The sequence below is a fragment of the Pan paniscus genome, chromosome 13 (assembly GCF_029289425.2).
Source record: "Pan paniscus chromosome 13, NHGRI_mPanPan1-v2.0_pri, whole genome shotgun sequence".
Taxonomy (NCBI): Eukaryota; Metazoa; Chordata; class Mammalia; order Primates; family Hominidae; genus Pan; species Pan paniscus.
The window spans coordinates 40204252-40223085 of NC_073262.2; the positions used below are offsets into that span (position 1 = coordinate 40204252).

The window sequence follows — 18834 nt, forward strand, 5'->3', positions numbered from 1 at the left end:
GGCCCTCTCTTTGTTCCCTTTGCCTTTAAAAACCTGCTTATAACAAAGGCTAATGGAGCACTCCTCAAGGCAACTTAGAAACGTCCTGGGTAGCTGTCCTCATTTGGGCTCAAGCAAATTCTTTCAATTATATTTTGTGCCTCAGCCTCTTCCTTTTAGGTTGACAGCCTCTATCCCAGACCAACTAAATTAGAATCAGCATTTTAAGAAGAATTGTGGGTGTTCATTGCCACGCTCACCTTTGAGATATGCTGGACTTACAGAACCAACTGAGGAACCAGAGGAAAGAATAATGATACCGGTTCCTTTGGTGAGAATCTGCTGCAGACCGTGTGTGTGTGTGTGTGTGTGAAGGGCACAGAGCTAGATGGTCCATATTGTGGAGAGTAATCATAAAGGGTGGTTGCAGAATAATTGACATCAGAATGTGTGTTGGAGGCCGGGGGGCGAGAGGGGTTTAAAGGAAGGTTCCCAGCCAGATCCCAGATCTATTGAACCAGAATCTCAGAGAGCCAGGGCGGAATAATTTTTTTTTTTTTGAGATGGAGTCTCGCTCTGTCGCCCAGGCTGGAGTGCAGTGGCATGATCTCAGCTCACTGCAAGCTCCGCCTCCTGGGTTCATGCCATTCTCCTGCCTCAGCCTCCTGAGTAGCTGGGACTACAGGCACCTGCCACCACGCCCGGCTAATTTTCTGTATTTTTAGTAGAGACGGGGTTTCACCATGTTAGCCAGGATGGTCTCGATCTCCTGACCTTGTGATCTGCCCACCTCGGCCTCCCAAAGTGCTGGGATTACAAGCGTGAGCCACCACACCCAGCCAATTTTTTTTAAGCCCCCAGATGACTCTTAGAATGGGGAAGGGCCTTACAAAATACCCATGCCAAGGTCCCAGCCAAGAACGATCACGTTAAATATGATATCAGAATCTCTAGCAGTCGAAGCTTCGGTATTTTTGTTCTTAGACTCCCCAGGTGATACTTTGAGAGCCATTGACAGGGGGATTAAATGGGATAGACTGGAGGAAAAAAGTGGAGGAGATGACTCTGCAAATATATCTGAAGGATGTTCTACCTTAGAGGATAGAACCAGGATTAATGGGTAGAGATTTTCATTGTCTTTATCCAAGTAATCATAGCATTTTTCTTTTTCTTTGCAGCAGGAAGGGATCTTTGAAATGACGTAGTTCAACTCTTTCAATTTGTAGTTGAAGAAATTAGTGGTCAACAAGGTAAAGTAAGTTGGTCAAGGTCAACTCAGATCTTCTCATTCCAATCCAGCAACAACAATAATAACAGCAGCAACAAAATAAAGTAAGACCCCTCTCCCCATTTCTGGTGATATTTTCAGTGCACCACAAAGGCATTTAAATCCTACTCTCATTTCAATCACAAGCAAAGCAGACAAGAAAAAGGAAAAGGGTGACTCTTCAAGAAACGAGGAGGACTCCTTTAAATGAGGAATTGACATTTTGGAGTACCCGGATTAAATTCAGAGACTGAATCAATCTAAAGACGAAAGCCGGACTCTAGAGCTTGGATGTTGATACCATTGAAACGGTAGGGGCAGAAAAGGTGTGATACCTTTCCTCCCCATCATAAGTGGCACGGCTGACATGCTTATAACAAAAGATAGGCTAATAACAGAAAAGTGTAACAAATTTATTGAATCAAAGTTTTATGTGATACAGGAGCCTTCAGAAATGAAGATGCAAAGACTCAGGGAAAACTGCCTGTTTTTATGCTTAGATTCAGTGAAGAATGGACAGCCTTACAGAAATGTGATTGGACAAAGGGTGTGATCTAATGGTAATAGACTGAGGGTTGAACCCAGCGAGGCCTGTTCAGATTCTTCTTGGCCTCTCTGTGCAGCATGTATAGAGCAGGACCTCTTCTGGAATGAGGGTCTCAGGATCTACTATCAGACAAGGTAGGTCTGAGTATTTCTTCATGGCCAGCTCCTACACAGAAAGGCAGAGGACCAGGGAGGTTGGAGTACTATTTCTAGGTTGTATGACCACCGTAGGGAAGAGGAATTCTGGTTTCTGTGAATTGCCTAGTGGGGAGAAAGTCGGGGGGGGGGGAGACAGACTTTGTTTCTAAGGTGGCTTCAGAGGCCTGTTTAGTTTTTTAGTTCAAACTTAGCATACCAAAGTGCCATACGTTGGGGTATACTTTTCTGAGCCTCAACAAATCCAAGCTGAATTTATTAAACAGCAGGTCCTCTTTTGCTCCTCTCTGGGCATCAAGAGAGCTGGCGTGTGCCCTGCGGTGGACTCTCACTGGTGAGATCAGCCCCACCGCACAAAATGAATTAAGAGCTGCAGGGGTCAGAGTAGGGGAGACTTCTCGTAGAAGGGAGGCTTCCATGGATTTCTGAAGATCACACAAGACTTAGATGAGCAGGGGAGCGAACTGTATGGGACAAAGGCCCAGGAAGAGTCGAAATGGGGAAGCCTCGGAGTTCAAGCATCTTCTATAGCGCCCGCTGTCCTAAAGATACCCCATCCCTGGCTAAATGGGTGCTCCAGGGAGAAACTGGGAGGGGAGTTAAAGCTCCGAGAAGGACGGAGAGTGACGGGCTTGGGGACAGATGAACCCTTTTTCCCTGGATGAGCAGTGAGAATGGAGGCCCAGGCGAAGACCCTGTACAGCCTCTGAAGCCTGTGCAGCTCCAGAAGAGAAAGATGCCAAATTAGGGGCGCTGTCTGCTACCCACGCGCGGCCGCGGGCTTCGCGGACCCCAGAGGAATCCAGTGGGAGGGGTCCCCTCTGGGCACCATCCCGCGGCGCAGGTGGGGCGGGTCCCCGCTACGCCCTAGCCAAGCTCTGCCAGGGCCGCCTGTGGGTCCTCACGCTGAGTTCCTCCCTCTCGTCCGCCTCGGTGCGCCGGCTCCCGCGCCCGGGCCTTGGGGCGGGTCCCTGCCGCCCGCACCTGCCCCCAGGGGCGGAGCGCGGCGGCAACAACGCGGCCCCCGCCTCCGCCACCGGCCGCGGAGCCGCGCGGCTCTCCGCTCGTCCCCGCCCCCGCCCGTGCACCTCCACTCCGCGGCGCCCGCCCGCCCTCCCTCCCTGTCCACGCGGCCAGTCCGTCCGCTCCTGCGCCCGCCAGAGCCGCGGCGCCTCGCACTTCTGACTCGAGTCCCCGCCGCGCTTGTCGTCGTCGCCGCCGCCGGGATCCGCAGCCCCGCGCCATGGAGCCGGCCGCGGGCATCCAGCGCCGCAGCTCGCAGGGGCCCACCGTCCCGCCGCCGCCCCGGGGCCACGCGCCACCGGCTGCCGCCCCCGGCCCGGCCCCGCTGAGCTCCCCGGTGCGCGAGCCGCCCCAGCTGGAGGAGGAGCGGCAGGTGCGGATCAGCGAGAGCGGCCAGTTCAGCGACGGGCTGGAGGACCGAGGTGAGCGCGAGCCGCCCGACCCGGCCGGCGACCGGGGTGGCTGCTCGGGGCCCGCCTCTCCCCACTCGCGGGCCGCTCTGGGCGAGGCGCGGGGCTCGGAGCGCGCGGGGGCGCGGAAGCCCCGACTTCCCGGCGAGAACGCCGCAAGCCGAGAGCGGCAGCCCCACCTTCTGCGGCCGGCACCGCCTCGGCTGCGGTTCCTTCCCTCGAAGCCCAGACCCCAGCTGCCTTCAGGCCGACCCCGCCTGGACTCGCGCCCTCCTCTCCGCCACCTCCAGGCCCTCCGGCGCCCACGGGAAAAGTTTGCGGGAGGCATTTTTTGCGTTCGGAGTCGAGCGCTTCTGGGCCACTCCGGGCCCTACTCAGCTCGGAGGGACCCAGGCTCGTTGCATCCTCCTTTCCGTAGTCCCCTGCGGCTCCGCCGGCTGCCTGGGAGAACTTCCCTCTGCGGGTGTAGCCGCGAGATGTCCCTCGGCGGCCGCCCGGCTGCCCGCCCCGGCGAAGGGCGCAAGGAGGGGAGCGAGCCGGGACTCGGGCGGCCTCTGGTCTCGGGCAGTCCCCGATTCTCATCGCGGACGCGGGTCACGGTGGGTCCCTGCCCCGTCGTCTCATGATGGGGCAGAGGAATGGGACATTTGGATTTGGGCCACCAACCTCATCTGGATGGATGCCACTGAAACCTGATGTTTCCGGAGGGCGCGTCTGCAGACCCTTCAGAGCTCCCCTCCACTGACACTGGCCTGGAGGTCAGCACACTTGCCTCTGCTGGGAGACCACACTCTGCCTCCCACCGACTGCCGATGCCCCCTTGAGTCGCCAGTGTAGGACGGGAGAGACTCCCTGCTCGTTCCCGCGTCTCTCTTCTCCATCCCTTCCGCGTTTCCTTTGGGCTTGGATTCTTTGCAGAGGGAGCCCTGTTCTTGGCCGCGTCTGCACCTTTTCTACTTCTTGCTGAATCCGAATCCAAATTGTCCCCCTCAGAACGAATCTGTGGTTCTGCTAAAACCGTTTAGTGGCCAAAGAGGGATTCTTGCAGCCAGGCCCTTTAGGGGAAGCCGGCTCTTTTGCACCTCCACCCCCTTTTCTTGGAAGCCTTATTTTGTTGGCTGTGGCGGGTTTATATATTTTAGACTTAGCAGGTTTCTGTCCTATTCTTAGTATCTCCTGTACATTTTTATTCCGGTTTAGTGTTCGGATGCACGATCTCTTTCTCCTTAGAAATTCTAAACTGTAGCATGTGAAATAAAATGACATGGAAACGGCAGTTCCCAGAGAATTCGCCTAGATGCTCAGCGAGAACTGGAGCTGCTCCAGTGGCAACGAATTCTGCACCTCTGTTGCAGTTTCTCCCCCTGTTCTCACATAACTAGATGCCATTTAAGAGGTGAGGACAGGGGACATCACGAGCATGGAACAAAACCTCTCACTTTTATTATAGGATGTGTTCATTACCTTTGCCCCTCTCCAGCTAATATCGTAGGATTTAAAAATTCCATATTGAAGAAAGACAGAAGCCTGGGTTGAGCTTATTTTTGTAGTATTGCAGGTCATCTCTAAGAGCTGGCCTGTTTCTCCCTACCCCACAAAATGATAGGAGGGAAGACAGTGCTAGGGTGAGTTCATATTTAGCATCATTTTGTAGTTCATGTTCAAGTGTAAAAAGCCCTTCTGAATTCATTCTTAAGGTTATTTTTCTCTGGTCAACGGAATTTCATTTTCCATTATATGATAGCATGAAAGCATTGACTGTTCGTAAACTGTCACTGTTTGAGAGCGTGGCATATCACACATAGCCTCTCTGTTAGGATGAACCCTATTCCCCAAAGAACCCGGTGCTGTGTGGCATTGAGAGCTGAACGTCAATGTGACATTCTTTTGTTTGACCTCTTCCTGATGGCAACCAGTATGTGGTGAATAAGTGATTTTTGTTAAGTAAACCAGAACGTTACCTGGGGAGGTTTACTGTAAGATTTTGTGTTTGTTGTTTCTGTTATTTTTTTTTCTTATGGGGCTGCATTTTTCCAATATTGATTTTTATATCCTTTGGGAATGGGTTGAGTGCAGCTACCTCTTTCCTGCTGGTGAGAGGAATTGGGGAGGAGGAAGCCCCAGCACTTGCCTGCCGTGTGTCTCTGCATCCTGCCTGGCTTGCTTTCTTTCAGGCCTAAATACCTATAGGCTGTCTGTAGAGGGGTTGAGGGGTACCTCGGATCTGCACCTGTATTTGGCATTCTCTTTTGTCCTAACTCCCTTTGGAGCTATCAGGATGTGGTTCCAGACCACGGTTAACTCTCATCAAAGGTTTGCTTTAAAATCTAGTGTTTTGAGACTTTGGAGGCATTTGCGCCTTAGAAATGATGTGGGCTGGTTCTCAGAAACCTAGCTAGCTCAGAATGTCAGTAACTGCAGTGCCATCTGGTTGAACTTAAAGCTCAGGGAGCAAGAGCTCTGTGGCCTAAGACCTTTGGGGACTAAACACAAAAATTAGGCCAGGTTTATCTTAATCATTCTTCCCATCCCCTTTGAATACCTATTCTTCTCCCTACAAGTATTTTCCCATCATTCTGTCCATAACCTTAGGGCCCAGCTTAGCCTTAGGTAATTATATGTGTCAGCATTTCCCAGTACTTCCCCATCTAACAAAATTTCCCTTTCTTCACAGAGTTCAAGCTTGACAAACTTAGGAGAAAGGAATTGGAACTAATACATACTAGTGTAGAAAGAACTGATGGCTTCAGCCTCTCCATATGTATTTGTACCTTTCCCCTCTCCAAAATAAATAAAGGATCAGTCTCTCATTAGTACTATGCTTAGTATTCCCAGGCCAAAATTGCAAATATATGAAATTTGAGTGAGTTTAGAAATTCAAATATGGGGGCCAGCTATGGGTAGGGAGGATCCAGCCCTGCCTGCAAATCCGAGGCCTGTTGTAGCTTCTCTAGGCTGTCCTGTCTCTTCAGCCTGGCTTTCTTCCAGCTTTAAAGCACAGCTTCCTGAAAACATTAGGAATTCTCACTACATCTTTGTAACTTGTGAGTGTGCCTGCATCCAACATGAGTGTGGAGGTACCTGTGTGTGGAACATTCACTAGGAACTGAGTCTTTATACATCATCATACTACACTTCCCCTTGAGGAGTGCAAAGTTTTCCATTCTTAGGATTGGCTATATTTTTAGAAAGGAAAATCAGCAGAAAATAAGCAAAAGTTGAATAGAAATGGGAAAGTCCTTCCATTTTTGGACAGTCTTCCCATTGTACTTATTCCATTTTATTTTTTAATTTTAAAAATATCACGGAGGAGGCACACACAGGCCCAGATCTGGGGAAGAAGTACTGGTCGTAATGCTGAGAAGTCCCAAGTGCCACCTTAGCGGGACAGTCCAGCTGTCCTGGGCTGTCATCTGAAACTCCTCCAGGGGGGTGCTGTTTCACTGGTGGGTGAAGCATGTAGATTGGTCCGCATGTGTGGTCAGGACCAGTTATATTATTGAAACTAGCTGACTTTGGATGGAAAAATAAATGTTATGCGGCTGAAGAGAAAATGGGCATCATTGTCATTCCTCTTAGAAAATGAAATCTACTTCTCAAAGGAACCTTGTTTTTACCTCAGTGGATGACAATCTGGAGATTGTTGCTGTCAAAATACCTAACAAACAAACTGCTTATTTGAGCCAGTACTTAAATGTTATAGCTTCACTTCTCCTGAAAATCAATTGGCCATGATGGAAGGAATATTTTTATATCATTTGGGAAAAGGGACATAAATTATTAAGGGTGCGTGGAATCTGCTCATTCTAGGATAGGGCTATAACTGGTGATTGTATAGTTGAAAACTGGAATAGGGTGGTTTTTGGCAGCTAAGGAAGATATAGACAAAGGGACATGCTATATTTTTATTTAAATTACTTGTACCTGGGCAGAATTTGACAAGAGAGAAGGTATTTATTTTTTCCCTCCAAGTCCACTCACAAAGGAAGGTTTGGGGAGATTTTTACAGAGAGAGGATGGTGATGGTGTTTATGCTCAACATTTGCATTTTCATCTCCCTTTTGATTCTGTGTAAGCCTGTGGGTTTCAATTATTTAAAAATCTCTAGGCTGTGAGCTGGGCTCACTCAGCAACCTGCTTGACATTCTGGCTTGTTTTGCTCAGGACTTGTTCAGCGATGCTCAATTCTGGGTTATAAATGAGAAGTTTTAGCAGGGTCCTGGCTTTAACTTTTGATCAGGATGCGGTTTTTGGCAACCGGAGGCTTAGTGTGGTACCCAGTTGGATGAATGAGATGGTGTCTTTTATGTGATGCGTAGGTGTGATATGTCTCACACCGTGTGATATTTTACAAATTGGTACCTGAGCTTTCATTACCAATTTCTTCATTCTTTGGAGCTACTCTGATGAGGCTGCTCAACCTCTGAAAGTTGTATTGTGGGTTGTTTCACCAGAGATGGTGTAATAAGCTCCTGTTTATGTAAATGCATGGCTGAAAATGTGGTACTGTGTGCAATTAAGAGATGCTGTATATGATCTACAGTCAAAGGAGAAGGATAAACCTATAAATCAAGACCATTCTGAAGACATTTTAGTCTTTGACCCCAGGCAGTTGTGGGCATTGCCTGGGAGTTGTTATGAATTTCTGTTGTTGTCAAGGACTCTCCATGTTGAAAGCATAGGAGATAAAAATAAAATTTGTCTTATACATGGCCTACCTGGGAAGCTACCTCTAGTTTTAGTAGGTTTGCCCCACTTTAATATTCTGAGAATTTTTTGACATGTGCTTGCTAAAAAGGATGTGCATACTATAGAGCAGAAAAAGGAGGGAAGGAAACGTGGCATATAATTTGGGCCTGGAGGCTCTTGCTGGATGTGGTTAAAGAGAAATGGTTCTTCTCCTGATTGTTGGGGGAGCAGTGAGGTCATTTGTAGACTGACTCCTTGCTTTGGGCAAAACCCAGTCCACCAGTTGGGACTGTGCTGGTGAATCAATGCAAATCAATGCTCACAGCTGAGGAGCCTGAAGGCCCGGCTGAATGTGGGTGGTTTGTGCTGTTTTCCTAACAGAAAGGTCTTGTGGGCAGGAACAGCATCTACCTGAGGCCAAGCAACATAACACGGGGCAAAGGAATGGCCTGGTGTGATATGTCAAGGAGTGGTGGGGTCTGTGGAGTTCTTCGAAAGAGGACAGCTGCTGTTACCCTGCAGAAATACACGGCCCATATTGTCAGAGCCTGTGATTTTTCAAGGGGTGCCAGAAAGCTTGATTTTCATGTGAAATCTAATTGTTAAAACACAGTGTGGGCCAAACAAAACACGTCTTGGCCCACGGGCTGTTAGTTTGCAATCTTTGGGTAAGAAATTGTAGCTCTCGCTGTGGGTTTCTTAGTAAGGAAATGTCTAACTTCCCTTTCTCCTTGTTTTTGTCAGGCTTACTAGAAAGCAGCACCCGCCTGAAACCTCACGAAGCCCAGAACTACAGGAAGAAGGCATTGTGGGTGTCCTGGTTCTCCATCATTGTCACCCTGGCCCTCGCGGTGGCTGCCTTTAGTGAGTATCAAGGGTCTCGTCGGCCAATATGTGCTGCTGTTGCCCGTTTTATTCTCTAATTCCTGTGGGATGTGCTTTTGCTTTTAGTTGACTATTATTGATGAGTAAATTTTTTTAGATTGTTGGATAGTCAGGGTACTGATAAATTAGTCAAAAGGCTTTCTTCTCTGCAGAGGAAAGGGTGGTAAGAAGATGAGGTGGAGAGTGACTGCGAGCCTTGGCTCTCATCAGTATGCGGGCTTGCGGAAGTAGATGCTGGCTGCTAGCTGAATAGTGAAAATACTCTTGGTGGATGCCTTCAGCTTGGGCTGACACGTGACACATATATATCCTTAAGATTCTTATTTTGAGCCTAATGCAAGAAGATGGGTGCAATATTGCAGCGAGCCCTCTCCTTTTCCCTGATCATATCTGTGTAAGGCTTGGAGGAAAATCCTATGCACACTTTAGTGAAAGGAAAATGGGAGGGTCTTCTGTCAAGTTTTCAGTGGCCGTGGAAACAAAAACATGTATTACAATTAAGAAAAACTAAGGAAGTGGAACAGTTTCTGCCAGATAATCCTGTTTGGGGGTTAGGAAGGCTGATGGCATGTGTTTTCTGGACTAACATTTTGCAGCCTATGGAAATGTACGTGTGCTATTTATTCTTATGAATTGTGCAATGACTCACAAGCCTAAGCAGTGTCAGTTACAGCTCAACCTTGGTAGAAACCCGTGGTGTTTTGTTTTTTTTTTTGATGCTGGGGAAAAGACTGCATTTTGTGACGAATTTATTACGTAACAGAAAGATCTATTTTCTCAGTGATAGGCATCACACAAGGTGTCTCCTGTGACAACCCTCAGATTAGGAGAAAAAAAGCACATGTCTGCTAGAAGACAAGCTATGTGTGTGTGTTGTTTAAAATTCTATTCTGCAAGGGTAGATCTGCTGCTGGAAGTTGGGGTTGGCTCCCAAGAGGGAATATTAAAATTTGACCAAATGCTCCCTGCAAAACTAGGCATATATTACTTGAAGCAATTTATATTGGAAACACTATACCACATCTTGGCTCTAAAACAGCCAAACATTTAGAAGTGGAGGGCAATGCATTCCAGAGTATAAACATTTTTTACCGGTGAGCCAGAAATCTAATCAAGGGGAATTCTGATTCCTGAAAATAGCTACTCCTTCCCCTTGCCCCCACTTTTTTAATGCTGTAACAAGAATAACAAGCTGGATTGATGTCCCTAGGGGATAATTTGGTTGTGGTGGCTGGCGGAGGACTTTGGATCAGGCACCATAATTTACATATGTAAAGAAAAAGGAAAGGAATGAAGGGAGGTGATTTACAAACAGAATAGTAGTAACTCAGACGTGTCCATGTGCCTGATAAAGCTGTTTTGATTTGTCACATGGATGTTTGAATGAGGACCTGAATGAGAAGAAATATTGGGCAAGTCTTTCTTCTAGGAGAGTAATATTACATTGGATGTTACTTAAGTCTCATAATAGACAAAAATTATGAGGAAATTTTGGTTTCACATGTTACACCTGATCAGTTGGGTTATCTTAAAAATGTTGTTCATTTCCTTTAATAAAGAAAGACAGTTGCATAGTGCATACAGAATTAGAATGTTGCTTTGTGAAAAGGGCTTCTCTTTCTTTTTCTTTTAAAAATGATTTTACACCTTCATTGCAGCAAGTATTTAATTTAAATCCTCTAACTTCTAGCCAATAAAATGTTGGTATTGGCATATAATATCATGATTTGTGTTATCTATAGTACATTCAATTTGTTCTCACATTACTTTCAGTTTGTTCTGGTTTAGTCAAACCAAAAAATGTAGAAGGTGAATTATATTTTCCTCCACTTTAACTATAGAGTAGCTTTAGTGTTTGTGTGTGTGTGTATGTGTTTCATATTTTAAACCCTTGATATGGTCTGTGATTGTGTTGTTAGGGTTGTTGATTTTACTATTTAGTTTCCTAAATGTATTTCTAATATGCAGTATTTAAAATGTCTTCCAAAGCATCATTTATATGGCGCCAGACTTTTGTGAAATTATTTTCCTAGTTTTGAATGGAAATAAATAGAGATTAAGCAATATAAACTGACTTTCGAAGTTATGTTTAAATTAGTGTCTAAAGAAAAATGGAACATTTCAAAATGGCAATAAAGGTTTTTGTAAAGTGTCAAAAAACTCCCAGTCCTACTCTTCAAGGAAGGAGGTATTTAACAGATGGATGAAACGCAATGCTCTGACTTCCTGCATCTCTGTCCAAACCAGTGAAATGGCCGAGTTGCATCAATTCGTATTTTTAAGAGGATTGCTATAGAATTACTATATATGATGCTTTGGTGTGGCGGGGAAGTTTTGGAGTGTGTGCCTGTGTGTGTGTGTGTTGGCAGGGGGTGTTAATCATGATGAAGAGAAAGCGACTGTATTTATGGACATGGCTTCTTGCTACTGTTGGATGGTGAAAAATTTGGGGCAGGAAGAGCATCCATCCTTGCATGGAATCAGTACTCAAGACTAAAATAAATGAACTGAGAGATTTTTTAACACTTTTTTTTTTTTTAGTTAGGTGGAAGGACAATATTTCTTGGAAAATGATAAATTCTACCTAAAGATTTACATACAAGGCTGAGATTTCATTTATTTTATAAACAATTACAATTTTGGGGGGCAGTTGGGTCATCCTATGGCCATTCTCTTGCTAAGGGAGTTGTCTTGGAGTTGCATCTCCTGGGGTCAGCTGGAGTTCCTGTCTTCACCTCCTCAGCTGCCATTTTCTATTTATTTAATCATAGTTACTGATTTTTAGCTGAGTATCTTCTGAAGAAATGCTGTTGGCTCTTTTGAGTTTGGAAATGAGGAGGGTGGATAGAAGTTGGGGGGCACACCTCTTTTCCTCAGTCAACTGGAAAGATTTGTATTTTTACCTGACATGTGCATTGTAGGTTGTGAACCCAAAAGTCTCTGAGACAGGTCTCAATCAATTGAGAAAGTTTATTTTGCCAAGGTTAAGGACGCGCTTTTGACACAGTCTCAGAAGGTCTTAAAAACATGTGCCTAAGGTGGCTGGGGTGCAGCTTGCTCTTATACTCTTTAGGGAGACATAATATATCAATGAATATTTGTAAGATGTATATTGATTTGATCTGGAAAGCTGGGACAACTGGAAGTGGATGGCTTCCAGGTTATAGGTAGATTAAAAAATGTTCTGATTGGCAATTGGTTGAAAGACTTAAGTTATTATCTAAACACCTGGAATCAATAAAAATGAATCTCTGGATTCTGATGATAAGGGGTTATAGAGACCAAAGTTTTATCATGCAGATGAAGCCTCCAGGTAGCAGACTTCAGAGAGAACAGACTGCAAATGTTTCTTATCAGACTTTATGTCTGTGTTGATGCTAATGCTGGTCAGCTTTTCCTGAATTCCAGAAGGGAGGAGGGTACAGTGAGGCACCTCCAAGTCCCCTTTCCCATCACAGCTGGAAACAGCTTTTCGGGTTAACTTTGGAGTGCCCTTGGCTGAGAGGAGAGGGCCATTCAGATGATTGGGGAGCCTTAAAATTTTATTTGCGGTTTACAAGTTAAAGATTGTTACCCTTCATCTCCTATAAGCTTCCAGGTAATCAATATACCATGTCTTCTCAAGTTAGTAGTTTCTAAAAGACCTGATGATAAAACTAGCTTACGTCAGTATTACTGAGTTATTTGTTATAGATCACATATGTAATTATGGTTGGCATTCATATGTCTGGTATAGTTTGAAAAATTAGGTGGACTTTCAAAGTTTGTGCCTTGAGTATGCTTTGAAAGGGATGTGAACTATTTTTTAATGTGAACTATTTTTGATAATACTTGGTAATGTAGTGATTTTGGATCTGTTCAAATGCTGATATAAAACCAGATGGTAATACATCTTGAATATTTCAGAGAGAGCTCTAGTTTGGTTTTAAAATTCATTCTGTTTATAATCGGTAGGCAGCATGGAAAATGGCAATCCTGTTATGAACAAATGTGAAAAAAAAGTCTGTTTTAATAATGAAGCTAGAAAGAGAACAGAAGTTCTGTTTCAAAACTCAGGGTTTTGACATCACTGATATCTTTGTTACAGTGATTTAGGAAAATGCATTCTGACTCTGTTTTTCAGGTTTGAGTGCAAGTTAATTTTTAGGCACTCAGTACATGTTCTGTGGGAAATGAAGACATATTTGAAACATTCTCAGGGGAAAACCTTTCCTAAGATACACAGCTCCGTTAAAAAAGTACTCCAAACCCAGATCTTCTCAGAAAAAGCTCACTCAAAATTAGGTGCAGCTGGCTGGGAGCGATGGCTCATGCTTGTAATCCCAGCACTTTGGAGGCTGGGGTGGGTGGATCATGAAGTCAGGAGTTTGAGACCAGCCTGGCCAATATGGTGAAACCCTGTCTCTACTAAAAAATATACACAAATTAGCCAGGTGTGTTGGCGCGTGCCTGTAGTCTCTGCTACTTGGGAGGCTGAGGCAGGAGAATTGCTCGAATCCAGGAGACGGAGGTTGCAGTGAGCCAAGATCATGCCACTGCACTCCAGCCTGGGTGACAGAGCAAGACTCTGTCTCAAAAAATAAAAATAAAAATAAATAAATAAATAAATAAAATTTAAAAATATATAAAAAATTAGGTGCAGCTGTAGATTTAAGAACTAGAAAAACACCTTGGAAAGAAGTGATTTTCTTTTTAGATGTGGAGATTTTAAAATAATTTATTTGATTTTAATGTAAACTCTTAACCCTTAAAAATGGTAAGATATGTGTTTTTATTCTTTTTCTTTCTAAATTATGAGACTAAGAGTTGAGAGATGGATAAAATGAAATTGCACGATTCTTCTGTAAACTCAGCAAAAAATGTTTGGGAACTTTCTTAGGTGTTCTCTCATCTAACAGACACATTGGGAGACAGAAAAGACATAAGACTCTTCAGATACTTTCTGGTGTGCTGAGTAACATGGAAATAGTTGCAGTGGCCTTAAAGGTCTGGCCTTGGCCAGGCATGGTGGCTCATGCCTATAATCCCAGCACTCTGGGAGGCCGAGGCAGGTGGATCATTTGAAGTCAGGAGTTTGAGACCAGCCTGGCCAACGTGGTGAGATCCTGTCTCTACTAAAAATACAAAAATTTGCCAAGTGTGGTGGTGCGTGCCTGTTATCCCAGCTACTTGGGAGGCTGAAGTAGGAGAATCGCCTGAACCAGGAGGCAGAGTTGCAGTGAGCTGAGATCGCACCATTGCACTCCAGCCTGGGAGACTATGTCTCAAAAAAAAAAAAAAAAAAAAGGTCTGGTCTGCCCTGACTTTTGCCCCTCTTTTTTCAGACACCCCAAACTTCTTCTCCTCAGGACTGGAGCCCATGTCCTTTGGGCAACCCATCTCACGGATCTCACATGGCAGCCTCCTCATTGACAACTCCCCTCCCCAAAGAGGCCTCACCAACTGCAGGCGCCCATTCCCCCAGAGCAGTTTTATCCATGACACCGCCAATTTCCTTCATCACAGTTCTTCCCTTTGTGCCCCTCCTCCATGGATGAAGGCTGTGAAGCCCTTGCCTCTTCTGCCCATGTCCCTAAACTTGCCTGTTTCCCCTACCCCTGAAATACTTCCATGACCCAAAGCCTTAACCGTGCAGCTGACATTCTGCATGTGGAATGATGCTTTGCGTAGTTTGCTGGTCGTGTATTTATTTTACTGAAAAAAGCAGAATGTACACAAGATAAAAATTCCTGAGACCAAAGGTGCACAGTCCAAATCTCTGTCCTGTCCTAAAGTCTCTCTCTTCCGCTGGCAGCCTTTGTTACCAGTGTCTTAATTGTCCTTCAAGACATTTTCTGTGCATGTCCAGGCCCAGGTGTGGTGCCTGCCTACACTTCTGGCAGCTCCTCATGTCAGTTGTGGCATCTAATCCTTGCTGGACTTTTCACAGCCCCGGGCCTCTTCGCAAGCTCCTGTGTCCACCTCCTTGTATGAGGTGGAACTATTGTGGAGAATCTGCAGGAATGTTTTCCTGCCTAGCGTCCGGCTGCCACCACTGAAGCAGGCAATGGTGCAGGGGCCAGGGGATGTGGGCAGGAAGTTTGAGAGCCACATCCTGGCGGTGTTCTGAGGGATAATGTGCTCCCTGTGGGTGTGCTCGGGAACGATAAACCCGGAGGCTGCTTCTGAGAGGTGGAGACCAGGAGGGAGGAACAGGCAGACCAGTGGTTTGGGAACCTTGCTCCGACAACTCTCTCTGCCTTTGCATTCTGTCTTCATACCCTGTGGCCACGTGATCAGGGATTCTGTGCCTGTCACCCTCTGTGCTGTGAGCTCAGACAGCACACGGAATACGGATGCATATTTCAGACAGGCCCCTTTGGTTACCACGAGGTCCCTCATGATCTTGTCCCCTTCATCCTGGCTGGCCTCACCTCCTCCCATCCCCATGCACTGCAGCCCCCAGAGGCTCCTTGTGGGCCCTACAGGCTGTGTCCTGTTTCTTGCCCCAAACCCACGTACCTGCTCTTCCCTTGGTCTCAGATGCCTTTGGTTTCTGACCTCCATGCTTCTTTTTCTAGCGAAATTTTACTCATCCCTCAAGATCAAGATGAAAGATCACCTTTTCTGGGAAGCCTTCCAGGCTGATTGAAACACCTCCCTTCCCCCATAGCCCCACGGGAACCCATAGATCAGGAACTCGATGCACAATACTTGTATCATTGTGTTATTGCTTTCGGCACTCATGTGCACTCCTCCACACCAGGACCCATCTTCTTCAGGCGGTGTTGTCAGCCGCTAACACAGTGGAAACTCAGACGCTGGTTGGACTGGAGTCAGTTTTGCCGCCTCCCTGCTTGGGCACTGTGGTTGCAGCAGGCTGAGGATGTACATTTGCAGGTAGAGATCCCAGACAAAGGAAACAAGGAGGGCGTCTTCAACTTTGTAAATGGTGGGGATGCAGGAGCTCATTCTCTCACCCCTCCTCCATGCTGCACTGCCCAGCATCCCCCTAACCCCCGATTGAAGCATCCAGGCTTCTATTGACAGGGACTTGCCTGAGGCTGTTAGGAGGACTCATCTCCCTGAGTCTCCGCTCACAGTGGGCTGCTGTTTCCAGCCAGGAGTGGGGGAGGGGTCTCAGCAGCTGCCTGCCTGCCCTGCCTCCCTTCTCAGTGCCTTCTTCACACAGCGTTTAATTGGAAGCGTGGCCAGGGTGCATTAGCACCAGGTGCCCCTGTCGCACAGCCGTGGCGGTGACACAGGGTAGCTGGGCGGCGAGCCCCAGGTGGGCTCATCTCATGCCCAGGGTCCCTCGTCCCTTCTTGCCTGGGTCCTTGCTGGCAGGGGCCCTTTGGGACATTTGTCAGGGTTTTTCCTCTTGCCTCTCAGTCTTTTTCCAGTCATATTTGTTAAGCAGCTGGGTGAGAAGGGGTTTTCTGGTCTGTGGATATCTCAGGGCTGTAATTTGGTCCTCTAGGAATTGCGTCTGTCAGGTGAATTTCTGGCGTAGCTCTTCTTGGACAAGACGTGACTTCTCAGTGCCTTGTGCTGTGGTTTGAGATGCAGAAGTATTGAGACACAGAAGGAACAGAGGAAGCCGGGGTAGGAAGGGAACCCCTGCTCCTACCCCAGCAGGGGAAACTCTTGCTCCCTGTCCACCTTCTCCCATGCCTGACGGCCATGCCTCCTTCCCATTGGCGAATGTGGGAAGTCCAAGATCAATGTGTCAGCAGGGTTGGTTTTCTTCTGAGGCCTCTCTCCTTGGCTCATAGATCGCCGTCTTCTCCCTGTGTCTTTGTGTGGTTGTCCCTCTGTGTGTGTCTGTTTCCTCATTTCCTCTTACTATGAGGACACCAGGCATATGGATTAGGGCCCACCTTAATGACCTCACTTGAACTTAACTACCTCTTTAAAGACCTCATCTCCAAATACAACTGCATTTTGGGGTACTGGGGGTTAGGGCGTCAACATTTGAATTTTTTTTTTTTTTTTTTTGAGATGGAGTCTTGCTCTGTCGCCCAGGCTGGAGTGCAGTGGTGCGATCACAGCTCACTGTAATCTCCATCTCCCAGGTTCAAGTGATTCTCCTGCCTCAGCCTCCCGAGTAGCTGGGATTACAGGCACATGCCACCATGCCTGGCTAGTTTTTGTATTTTTAGTAGAGCCGGGGTTTCGCCATGTTGGCCAGGCTGGTCTTGAACTCCTGACCTCAGGTGATCTGCCCCCACTCAGCCTCCCAAAGTACTGGGATTACAGGTGTGAGCCACCACACCCGGCCTCAACATTTGAATTTTGAGGACACACAGTTCAGTCAGTAACAAATGCTTTGGCCAGCACCAAGCAGATAGAGGAAACTAGTAACAAATTCCTTAAAAGGACTTTACCTTCAATGAAAGGGTGGACCAGAATAAATACCTCCAGCAGCCCAGAGATAATGAAGAGCTCATCTGTGTCAGAATAATTCTGTGTGGGCTGAGGAGGGGAAGAGCGTGGGGGAGCCTTCACTGGAATTCAGAACCATGAGACTGACCTCATGTACATTTGTGTTTGGAATTTTCGTAGGTTGATACCCTGGGAAATAGACTCGGAGACTCAGCTTCCCTCCAGGAGGTTTATTGGCAGTGGGGCGAGGGACTAAGGGAGACTCTCAGGAAGAACACCTGCAGGGAGCCAGGACTGGCAGAGGGGAGGTTGAACTGCAGTGTTGTTGCCTTAGAGGCTTGTCCCACACGGACCTGGAAGCTGAGATGGCTTCCAGGTGAAGCATGGGGACCAGACCAGTCTTTGGCGTGGGCTGCCACAGGGACATGTACAACCACGGGGAGGCAGCGTCCTTCAGTGGAGGGGGATTCTGGGAAAGGGATGCAGCCATCAGCAGCCCTCATTCCTGGCAGCTGGGGAAATGAGTGCCCAGGTCCAGGAGGAGAATTTAGGAGACACACCAAGGCATCCGCTCTGGGAATGTATACCCTGCACTTAGCTTGGGGGCCCTCAAGCTGAGATAGTAACATGGACATGGTCCCAGGTTGGAAATACCCCTGGAGCACCTGAAAGAAGCAGGTGCAGAAGAACTTTGACCAAGGCCCAGTAGGTGTCCCATGGAGGCAGCCCCACCAAAGATGAGCTCACAATCCAATACTAGAAAGCTCCTGAGCAGGGGACCCACCATGATTGAGTGTCATAAAGATAGCGTGATTAGACCTGAAATTCTAGGTGAGAGAAGTAGCTGACAAAATCCGTAAAATAAGTGTGTTTAATATGAGTAGAAAATAAAAAAGGAATCAAATATACAAATGCTGAAAAGAGCAGCTGGAGAATAACCAAATAAAGATATTTTCGATCTTTTTTTTTTTTTTTTTACTTTCTAACATGGATGTAGTTATAAGAACGTTAAGAATGACAGCAGCCCCCATTCTCCATCCCTCTCTCTTATTTCCCCCTCATTCTCCCCCAGCAAGCTCTTCACCTCTTGTAGTTAGTTCTTGTATTTACTTGTGTAAATAACAAGGTTCCAATGCTAACTCTTAATTTGTTTTTCAAGTTTAGGCATTATTTGTTAACTTCCCCAAATGGAAGGAAATAATTTACTCTTTTATACTCCTGGCCCCACACAAGCAGACTGACTTCCTGCATTTCCATCCTTGTATTGTAGTTATGGTTTTCGTTATCATGACTATGTAAATCCTCCTCCTAGAGCCATAGGGTGAAGTATGATGACTTCTTTCTTGTACAATTTTTTTTCTGGATTTCATATCTGTTTTGTTTATTCCTATGTTTACTTTTCTATGAATTTATTTCTTATTAAACTTTCATTCAGCATTTCTTTTCTAACCTCAGCTTCTCTGTGATATTTTCAGATGCAGAGGTAATTCTATTGGTTTCTTCTTGAAGAAACCT

General features: G+C 46.5%; 1 protein-coding gene across 1 annotated transcript in view; it reads left to right on the top strand.

Annotated features, from left to right (window-relative positions):
- Positions 1-3001: 3001 nt before the first annotated feature.
- TMEM163 (transmembrane protein 163) overlaps positions 3002-18834 on the top strand; it is a 257267-nt gene continuing 241434 nt past the window's right edge. The window contains exons 1-2 of the mRNA XM_034954103.3: positions 3002-3393; positions 8815-8934. Coding sequence (XP_034809994.1) covers positions 3192-3393; positions 8815-8934 — 322 coding nt within the window. The 5' untranslated portion in view covers positions 3002-3191. The remainder of the gene's footprint in view (positions 3394-8814; positions 8935-18834) is intronic.